We start from the raw sequence: 10,866 nt of genomic DNA, 5'->3' as shown, positions 1-10,866 counted from the left end.
TGCCTCCTGCTTCATTAGCAATTTCTGACACTGATATCAGCATCTCCAAACCCTTTCTAAGAATATTCTTGTCATCCACGTAATGCACAGCTGTTAACAAGCAGCCTCTGGAAACCTCTCAGACACTCCTTTAGCCTACTGGTCAGATGCTGGTCTGTAAAATTAAGAAAAGACATGATGTTATACTAGATCTTTTTTTCCAGCTACTGAATTGTGACTTGAAGGAAGGCCATTAATGTACTGACAACTGCTAATAGCATAAAACGTAGCAAAGGACTACAAGGACGGAGCAAAGCTTTAAGCTTTTCTTTCTCTCCTTCACACTGTGCGATACTTGTCTAGAACAGAGCTCTAAGTAAAAGCCAACATAATGCAGTTTCAACCCAAATCTCAGCAATCTCTGTTAATTCAGAGCTCTCTTACAAATAAAGGCCTTCAGAACATACCATTTCCAAGGCTCCCACTTAACGAAAGCAGGCTTCACATTAATGCAGGGTGCCGGTGCACCATCCTTCTGAAGCCATGTGTACTTCATGCAGAGACAACAAGGCAATGATAAATCCTGGAGTCAGATCATGAAGTGACCAGTGAATGGGAATTCAGATTTCTGGATTGAACTCTTGAAAAAGCTGGGGTCAGTCAACAGAAACAAAGTGTCCATCCATAACAAACTATAAACAAACAAACAAACAAACATAACACATGTCTTTTCAAAAAAAAAAGAAACAAAACCCCAATCGAACAAGTGTAGAAAACACTCAAGCTGTCATTTCAGTTACGTATTTGTGAGCCGCTGAAGAGTTACATGACTGCTCTCAAGCACGTGGGTAAACTGGAAGCGTTCATCTCCCATGTGAACAAAATGAACGTACGTAGATGATGAAACCGCATCCAGGCAGACACAACTGTTGCTATTGCTTTTCGTGACCATCTCAGAATGGAGTGTGCAGGAGTGACAGTGCTCTGGAGGCATGTGCATGACTGGTCCAAATCCTAGAAAGCTGACTCGGTCCCTCCCTGTGACCCTCCCCTGTAGTTTAGTGTTGGTTCTCTGTTTGTTTTTCAAGACTTCACCTCTTCGCAGTCTTGATCAGTGGAAAGCTCCACATCGGACAGTCCAACCTCCATTGCCATAATCAATGAAATATCTGAATCACTGCTGACTGCTGGCTCCTGTTCGTCTGTGAGGGTAGAAAAGAGAGGAAAAGGGCATTATGGTCACGTCTTTCTGTCAACATATTACTATTTTTTAGTTCTGCAGATGGGACCCAGAGGTTTCTCCACCACTGAGGTTGTGCTTAGATTCCAAACTTTGCTCTTATTCAACATCCGCCTAAAGCATTTCAAAAAATATCAGAAAGTTCAAGCCATCAGTAGTGAGAAACACAATGACAAGGAGCCTGGATGGGTAACACTTTCTTCTCCTAATCCTCCCAGGGCTCTCCATCCAGACCCTTCATCTCCATGACCTTCCTCCCACCGCCTGAGCACTTTCCTCCCTGTCCCCTTTCACTTCCTCAACCTAGCATCATCCTACTCTTCCCACAAAGGCAGCAAGTTAAGGACAAAGTCACAAGTACCTGGTGGAGCGAGTCGGCCATCAGGAAAACATTTCTAACAGAAAAAAAATCTGCCCAACCTCCTATTAGGTGACAGAATCTCTGTTAGCGGAGACTTTTAAGAGGGCACTAGGCTAATGTTTGGAAGGAGTAACATGGGTGTCGTTAGTTCTGCCCCAGGACTCAGGACCAGGCTACCTGCCTTCTCAGGTGCCTCTCCCATCCTTTTCCGGTCTCTTTTCTATTCACCCTTTCCTCTGATTTGAAGGTACCTTGCAGGTTCTTGATCCAGGCCGAAGGGATCTACGTTAATCCACCACGATCCCAAATATAGTAAGAGTCAGATTATTGACTTTTGCCGAACTGCAAATCCCATCAGAACTACACGCGTAGGAGGAATAACTTGGTTTTGATTTGATCCCACAGCACTTACTATGTGTGTATTTAGTAGCAGATAAAGCCAACAGATTTTAAAGGACTGAAAGCTAATTTTATTTCAAGAACAATCAGGAGAAGCAAAGCACACTGGATCTCTGGGGAGATTTTCAAAGGCACAAAAATCCCATATGTGGCTGAGTCCCTGAGAGAAAAAGTTGATGGTTCATATTTTCAAGTGGTTTAATTACAATGACGATATTTATACTGTAACAATACAATGTATTTAAATCTGTGGCAGTTTTTCCTTTACGTATTTTATTTTTCAGACAATAGAAGCAGAGCTTGATTGATGCTAAAAAGTCTAAAAGTTGAATATCTAAGAATTAATAAGTAAGAAACATTACAGAGGAGCCAGGAAAATAACAACTCCTCACAGTTTAATTATTCACTTGAAGCTAAGTGAGCACAATTAGTCTCCTCTCAAGAGCCGCATGATTTTTAAATCTGTTTTAGAGAAAAAACATGTATTTACTTGTGCTGGGATTAGATCTCATGTTCTGCGGAGAAAGCTTGAGTGGGGACTGCATTATTCAAACTGAAAGAGCCAGTGCTTTCCTTTACAACCCTTCCCAATTTTCACCCTTGGATTATTTTTATACTTTCTTGATTGCAAGATAAATAATTAATGCACACAACCTCTTTATATCTGTATATTTTTTTTCCTATCAATATGACAGTAGTAAAACATTTCAAGGTATTGCTTCTGACTATAAATGTTTCCACTGGAGGTGGAGGAAGTACTTACAAACTGAATGATATCTCCTGCAGACTTCAGTGGGCTTCAATTACATTGAACCATTAGGTGAACTGCTAGAAAAAGTGCATCACACACACCTCCAAGACCTAAAGCATCATCTGTAGTGGTAACAGCTCCCTGAGCCAGAACGATGTGGTTCCAGACCACTGGATTATTTATCATTCCTCTCTAACTAATAGGATTCTTAAAAACAATGAAAACGATGCTTTAAATGTTGACCTAAGAGCAAGTTTGTATTTGCATGACAGAGTTCCTGAGGCTTAGCCATGTTAAACAGCTGCTTGGAGCACTCTTGAGAGAAAGGTGATTTTCATCTGAACTAGCTGTGCAGGGAAGGAGGACTGGCTGAATGGTGACAGCCACACGCATGCTGAAGACGCAGGCTGAGCTGCCAACATCAAATGTCAGAGCGTCAAATGAGAAGTGTTTATGGTGCTGAAATGTTATTTCAAGAATTGGTGTTTCTTCTAGGGTTGCACAGCAGAAAAAGATCTCACCTGAGTTCAAGACAGGCAGATAGAACAGAAGGAGATTCACAGCTCACCTACCAACTATCTAACCTATGCACAGGAACACCTGCTTTCCAAACCAGCAAGCTTGAGTTTTACATTAAAAATCCTATACAATTATTCAAATCCTTGGATCTTAGTCTTTCCAAAGTGTGGGCTTTGTAGTTTGTTGTCTTTGGCACTGAAGTGCAGGTCAGTAGGAACAATGAACAAAGGATCCTAAAAATGCCCATGCCTGTGCCCTGGCATTGCTTTTCCAGCGCTGTGAAACTGCCTAGAAACACGAATGCTCCATCTTCCTTGCTTGCTAACGGTGCAGCGGGGTTCAAAATCCTAAAGCTACAGCCTACTGCTTCAGCAGAGTGGGGAGAAAAACTCAGACATCACCATCCCTTACACCTTCCCTTTCAGGGAAGGGGTCAGCACTGACGTTTCTTTGGAAGACGCAGACAACACAGGGAAATTAATGCATCCCTCAGCATTACATGCTTGCTCTTGTAAACAGGAGTCCTACTACTGACCCTAGCATGCACTGGATGAAACTCTGGGAGGCTGCAGAAGTTACACCAGATACGGATCAGCTGTAGGTAACTCTGGCTGCAAGGTCTACAAACTGCCTCACCGTGGCTCCCCCACACAACACAGGCTTTCTGGACTGTGGTGGTTTGGGTTGGGTTTTTTTTTTTTGGCCGGCTGTTCAATAACGTGAGCCAGCACAGTTAGTGACATTTTAAAGGTAAGCAAACCTCAACTAAACTGCAAGTGCCAGGAGCTTAGCCTGCATTTTGCATCCCTGGTTTTTAGATCCTATTTACAATGACAAAGCTTATGCAACCACACAGCTTCTACAGAAGATGCCTGACTCACTGTTAAGAACTTTTATGACCTTTTTGTAAGTTTTTTGAAATTTCATGTTTTTCTTAAAGCCCTGAAGTCAGGTGAGGATCTCAACTTTCAGTGAAGATCTCAGCTTTCACTTAAAAATAAATGCATCTTAAGAAGTAAAAAGGAAATAAAGAGTTTAAAAAAAACCCCATATCCCTAATTTCTAGACAGATTTTATGGTGGAATATCTGACTTGTGATTTTAGATGTTTGAGATTGGCAATCCTGCCTAACAACATACACTATAATACTTCCACCATGTTTTATAGCACTTCATGCCACAGGCATAAAGCCTTTTGCTTAATGAAGCAAAAGGCACATCCCAAGCTGCTTTTCAGCCCGAGTGCTAGTGCCTACAGCAGGCAACTGTAGACTTCACTGCCATACTCCTCTCATGTCAGCGAAATGCAATACACCACAGCACGCTGCCTGCTTCCAGACAGACTTTTTCCACTCACATTCCCTGACACACATTCGTTTGAGAGGTGCAATAAAACAAACTCCTCCTCTAGCCAACATTACTTTAAATTTAATTATGCTAATGCAGGAAGAATATCACCACGTAGATATGGAACTGCCCTACATAATAGTGGTACAGCCCTTACTTGTTGCAAAGTTCATTACGTGTTTATATTTGAGTATAATTGCAATCAAACAAGGATGAAAATAGCTAATTACTCTGGTGCTTTAAAAACACTAAGACTGCACACTAGTAATAGTCATCTACTTCTGCTTCTACTTGTAACACTTTGAGTAAGTCTGTAACTGTTGTACACTAATAAATATTCCAAAAGAAAAAGGTCAGACGATGGATTTCTAAGAATTTGATACTGTTTGCAAAAGTCTTGGGAGGGACCTAAGCGTTCAACAGTAAATGAAAAGTGCATTTACAAAAACGTTCATCTGCCACGTATAGGTAAGCATACAGGCATGGGCACAAATTGAGATATACTTGTAATGACCCACTCAAGGATGAGGAACAAGCTGATGTAACTGTGGTGGGTTTTGCACTCATGGAGGCCTCACTCCTGCTCACCACTGTGCTCCTCCCAAGGAGGCCACATCCGACACTGTGCTCTGATGTCCCCAGGACATGGGCAGTGCCACGGGGCTCTCCCAAAATGGCTCCTGCTTGCCCCAGAGGCTGAGATTTCCCCCAGGCTCACGGAGCTGGAAGACCTGCAGAACGCCATGACTGGGCTAAAAGGTCCACAAGCCATTTGCATCCAGGAAATTAGCAGAAAAATAAGAATACACTAAAACGTTACACAGCAAAAGCTTCGCAGCATTGAATGCATATAGGGTTTGGCTAAGATAACAGACTTTTTTCCTTCTCTGGACCTTCAGGTAGCTCTCTGCTATTACACCCGTTTGTGAGTAAGCAGAGAAGTATCGATTATTACATGTCAAATGAGAGCTGCCACCAAGCGTGTAATTCATCTACTGAAAGTGTAACTAAAGCCAGCAATCTCCTCTTCTTGTGGATTAAAAACATGGGCCACAGCAATAAACTATTCCGTTGGGAGTCAGTCTCCCTTCCCTCATTTATTATCAGCTCTCTGTGAACTAATTCAGCATCCTCGGTCCTGCTCCACACGCAATTAAACCGCTGCACAGAGCTGTGCAGCCGCTAGTAGTTTTCTTCATCTTATGACAGTCACGGGAATCAGAGAGTAAGAAAAAGCTGCTACCGTGCTACTGACTTAGGTGTAACCTATTTGCCTAGCTATGAAGTTGAGCATTTAGCAGCAGAAACAAGTCTTGTTTTGCACAGATCTTCTGTTCTTGATGGTAGACGCCCAGCTTTGAGGAGAAATGAATAATTATTGATTTCTGCATCTAATGAAATGCTGTGAAAAATTTATCAGTTATTATCCCATCCTTAGCTGGCAGAAATTGTACTGCAGACAATGGGACTCTGTCTAAAACCTCATTTGGACCATAAATATACAGCAAAACTTGGACTTGATTTCACTATTCATTTCACATTCTCACTACTGTGAAATATACCTTTTTTCAGAACTCTTCATTTTCTGAAGATAGAACTAAGCCAAAACATGAAATCCCTCGTGACAGGTATGCTCTCAGATCTAGACAAATATCTAAAATTTATGTCATAAGCATGAACCTTATTCCAGTCTGGGGCTCACTTCTGCTAAACAAACATTGCCCCCAGTCAGATGTGTCTAGAAGCATTTTGCTCCAGAAGAAACTGGAAATGTGACCATCTCCTGGAGCTCTGAGGACCTGAGAAGAAAATACATCCAGGGTCATTAGAAGCATTGATATGGGACCTTTATCAAAACGGATTCTGTTCAGCATGAAGCCACAGTGAACTGCCAATGCAAGCAGTGTTACTCAGATTTTGTTTCCAGTATCAGAACAACCAGAACAGTATTTATCACATTTGATTTATGACAGGGAGAGACAGACATTTCTAGAGCCCTCTATTTTTCTTTGTCTGCCCAAGAATGCGCTTTCCCGTTACAGGGCTTATTGCTCCCTCCTATTGCAGCCTTGCCACAGCATCACTTTGCTGCTTGTAGTCTAAGAAGAGGAGCACGGTCCTATGAAGTTAGTACCTCAAATGGCAACTCCTTCCACAACAGTACCAGTCAAATTTATTTTATCGCTAAGACCGTCTTCTTTAAAAACACTACCGATTCTTAAAATTATTCTCAAATTAATCATCCAATACTTCTTATTGGATCATTTTATAAGCAAGTCTCAAATTCCTTCCATATCATCTTGATAATCGTAATGCTTTAGAACAGGCCGTAACTGCACTACCAAAACAACTGAAATAAAACACATGGAAAAAAATGCCTATAAAATCTCTAATGCAAAACAAGCAGTGGGAATACGTTTGAGGAGAAAGAGTTATAAAAAGCCTGTTACTAATGCAGTCCTTTTGTACACAGAGGCTAATAAAATGGATGAAGAAGTCTGGCTGGCTACAATTGAGAACAAAGTATTGGGGAAATATTTTATTGCTGTTCCCTAGCATCAGAGAGACTTATCTGAGCAGCAAGGGGAAAAAGTACTCGAGCACGGTAACTGCTTTTGGAAGAAAAGGTTAGAGTCTTTTCCATAAATAACAAGCCAGAGCTCTGTGAATGTACTAACAGCGACAGGGCTTCATCCAGAGGATAAAACAGATGACGTCTGAAACATATTGCAAAGAATACCCAAACATCAGCACACCAGGAAGAACCAAATGCCATGACCTAGCAAGATTAATTCAAGATAACATTTAAAAAATGCGTTTAACTGGATCAAACCCCTAAGCGGTTGAGAGACTTAATAGATGGGCCTGGATATGACATAAAACACTGGAGTCCCTCCCAAAGCAAACTTGTTTTTTTCTTCTCATTGAGTGAAAAGGCAACAAACTTTCTTCCCTTAATCATTCTCTAGGATATATGTTTTGGGAGAACATACAGCATCTTTTAATGGAAAACAGCCAAAGACATAGTTCCCTGTCTTCAAACATCTTGCAATACGAAGGGGTAACATCATCATCATTCTAGACACAAGCTACTAAGATAGAGAGTCACGACTCTTCAAGGCATTCACTGATTCTGAGTGCCCAGTTAAGACACCATAAACCTGATTTTTCAGTTACAGCATTAACCTGCACATTGTATGCCCCAAGCATATCTTCTGGTAACTTCAGCTACAGCTGTAAGTACTCAGCACTTCTGGAAATCATATCCCAGTATCTCAAGTCAAGCATCAAAAATGAAGGGGAAATTATTAGTAATACAACCAATTTTCTGAAGCCTAAATTTGGAACATGTTGTACTTAAGCAATAAACTTTAACACCAGTTACCTAAGAAGACATTTTGTGTGTTGGCAAGACCAATAAACTCATTTTCATAAACAGCGTAGAAAGTATCAGCACCCGAATGCTCTCTCCACAAAAAAGGGGGGGGGGGGATCTGTCCAAATAAGGACATATGATATAAAACACATGGAGCAGATAGCAAACACATTTGCAGAAAGCTGAGCAAAAGGGGAAGAACACATACCAGATGTTATTGCATGGAGAGAGTTGGACCTGATCGGCTGGAAAAGCAAAGCATTTTTTTTCATTTTGTATATCTATCTATATTATTTTTAATGAACATATACTAGCTCCTTGGGATTTTGTCCATGAATCAGAACACAAGGCCTTTGAAATTCACAGCATGTATTAACATTATTTTAGGAGTCAACACTTTGGAGATCTGTCTTCTCTCTATGAAAGTCTGGCTGATGTTTTGGGAACTCTTGATCAGCTGTCTTAGTGGGGAGCTGCCAAGCCTCTCTGTGATACAATGAACATGCCTCTGCCAAGTATGACACAAGAAAACCTAGTATTTTCTGCTTTCAGTATACTTTCCTCTCTCTCCTTACTCTTATGGGTCATGCTCATCACGTTCCTGCCCTGGGACCAGCAAAGAAACTCCTTCTGTGGCCTAGATACGGCAATATCATTTTCTCTTCCCATGACTAGTCTTTCCTCTTTCCTATTGGAAACTCAGTCAAAATATGATCAGAAAGATTACCTGAACAGTCAATGGAGTCATCACACCAAGGTCTCTTGCACTGACCTCTGTGCTCTCATATCAGCTAATCCCCATATTCAAGGTCCTTCACAGTTTATCTGCGCATCGGGTCTTATTCACTACAAAGTATTTTCTTCCATCTTTGACTGATCCCATTCTTCAGTCCCACACTCTCCCCTTGTTAGACTGCCAGACAAGAACGACCCTACTTCCTTCACAACAGGGCATCCAGCCTCTTAAACCTTTGCAAAGCGACTTTTCCTTTCTCCCTCCAAGCCTTCCCACTGTCTGGAAGTGGAGAGTGGCAGTGGGATGCCGCTGCACACCCTCCTTACCGTTCACCACTGGCCATCCTCAGTGCCCAAATACTGCACCAGATGCACTTCTGGTCAGGACAGCACGTTCTTGTGATGCCCAGAGTAAGTTTCAGAAATAAATCTGAATGCATTTCCTTCAATGTACAGCCTGTTAGAAATTATTATTATTTAGAACATGCAAAACTATTCATGTATTTGATTGAAAATCAGAAAATGAGATCTCCCATAAAAAGGGAAAAGATTAAAAGATACTGAAGCACAGGACTGTAATTACATGACAGTTTTGATTCTCAAGTACCTTAGCTGCCTTTGGTAATATATTAAATAGTCAAAGATCTTTAATTCTAAAGAATTTAGCTACTTTTGGTAACATCCTGCCATTTTCTACACCACTCTAAGAATCCTAAGAAACATTAAGTGTTCCATTTCATGTTAAAAAAAAAAAGTTTAATTCAAGTCTTCACCAAATTCACTCACAAAAAAGTTTCTTAGGCCCAGACTGAACTAAAATCGGTATTATCGTGCAGTCCCAAGCACTGCTAGAAACACTTCATGTGCAGGTATTATTCTCTGATCATTTCTATTATTCTTCCATTTAATTTCTTTGTATGCAGACCAAGTTTCTGACGTAGCTGAAGTGTAGTTCCATGTACCAGCCGCATGACAGAGCCAAGAAGTGGAAGTCCAACTCTCCTGCCCTACCTCACCCTCCTGCCACCTACCCTGAATCAGCTCTGCTATTCCTTTGATCGGCCAGGGAGTTGACTTAATTTAAAAAAATGTCTGCAAACTACCTTGGAAACATTTTTTGCTAGGCTAGCAGCTGAACAGGCTGGCTCAGTCACAGGCGAGTCAGGAAAGCAGCATACAGAAAGAGAGAAAGGAAGGGAAGGGACCCCCCTTGCATTTAACATCTGCAAGCTGTCCCTGCGGTACCATGATAAGTCTAAAACGTCAGGTGTGGCATGGGGACTAGTTTTTTTACTTGGTTTTCTTAGCAGCTGCTAAATGACCAGGGCTCCTTGGTGTTACTGCAAAACAAATAGCATTAAGTGACAAAGTTAAAAATAATCATGCTTCGTCATGTTAATGGTGTGTTAGGGATATTGCAAGGATTCTTCCAGTAGCCAAGGTGAGAAGCATGGAGACATACACCCTTTGAGCAGTGAGCAAACATCTTTAATCACACTGCCAGCCATTTAAAAATCTGAAGAGATAGCAGGTATGTGACAAAAGTAGAGTTAAATGCCATATGTACTAGTATGTGTTGTAGGCTATATGGCCTATTGGCAGGCTGTCATAATAAAGAGACTTTTACATCCAAGAAGTATAATTGCACAATTTAATCGTGTGCATCTCAGCTTCCATGGGCTATACTGGTGACTGCTAGTGTGACTGAACTTTCTTATTTATATTTTAAAAACCCATGTCAGCAGTGTGCTCTGCTTCCTGCAAGCCTGAAAGAAGAAGGAAATCACAGCCTGACTCAGACACATAATGCGCTGGATTGAACGAGCGAGAGTGTAATGGTAAGGGAAACTTCAGTTCTGTTCTGTTCTTAAGGAACATAAGGAAGAAACATCCTTTCATGGGGTGATTGAGAGATGTACTGGCCAACACCACACAAATCCCTCCGAGCAGTCACACCGGAGAGGTATCGCAATACTCCCAAGCATGATACAATATTAAACCAGAAGACTCAATGTAAGCTAGTAGTTTCCAAAACCTTTTTCTCTGGTCTGATCATGCTGCAGAGCTGTGACCTCTCCTTGGGGGACTCCATGGCAGAAGCAGCTGGACAAAGCCACCTGAGATCGCTCCTTCTCAGGACTGCAGATCCCTGCTGACCCC

The 10,866-nt window shown here is 41.5% G+C and overlaps 1 protein-coding gene across 1 annotated transcript in view; it reads right to left on the bottom strand.

Annotated features, from left to right (window-relative positions):
* Positions 1–1,041: 1,041 nt before the first annotated feature.
* The window catches only part of RNF150 (ring finger protein 150), a 119,459-nt gene continuing 109,634 nt past the window's right edge, over positions 1,042–10,866 (bottom strand). The window contains exon 7 of the mRNA XM_050896170.1: positions 1,042–1,181. Coding sequence (XP_050752127.1) covers positions 1,063–1,181 — 119 coding nt within the window. The 3' untranslated portion in view covers positions 1,042–1,062. The remainder of the gene's footprint in view (positions 1,182–10,866) is intronic.

The sequence above is a fragment of the Gymnogyps californianus genome, chromosome 4 (genome assembly GCF_018139145.2).
Source record: "Gymnogyps californianus isolate 813 chromosome 4, ASM1813914v2, whole genome shotgun sequence".
Lineage (NCBI taxonomy): Eukaryota > Metazoa > Chordata > Aves > Accipitriformes > Cathartidae > Gymnogyps > Gymnogyps californianus.
This window is presented reverse-complemented; position numbering and strand designations above follow the sequence as displayed.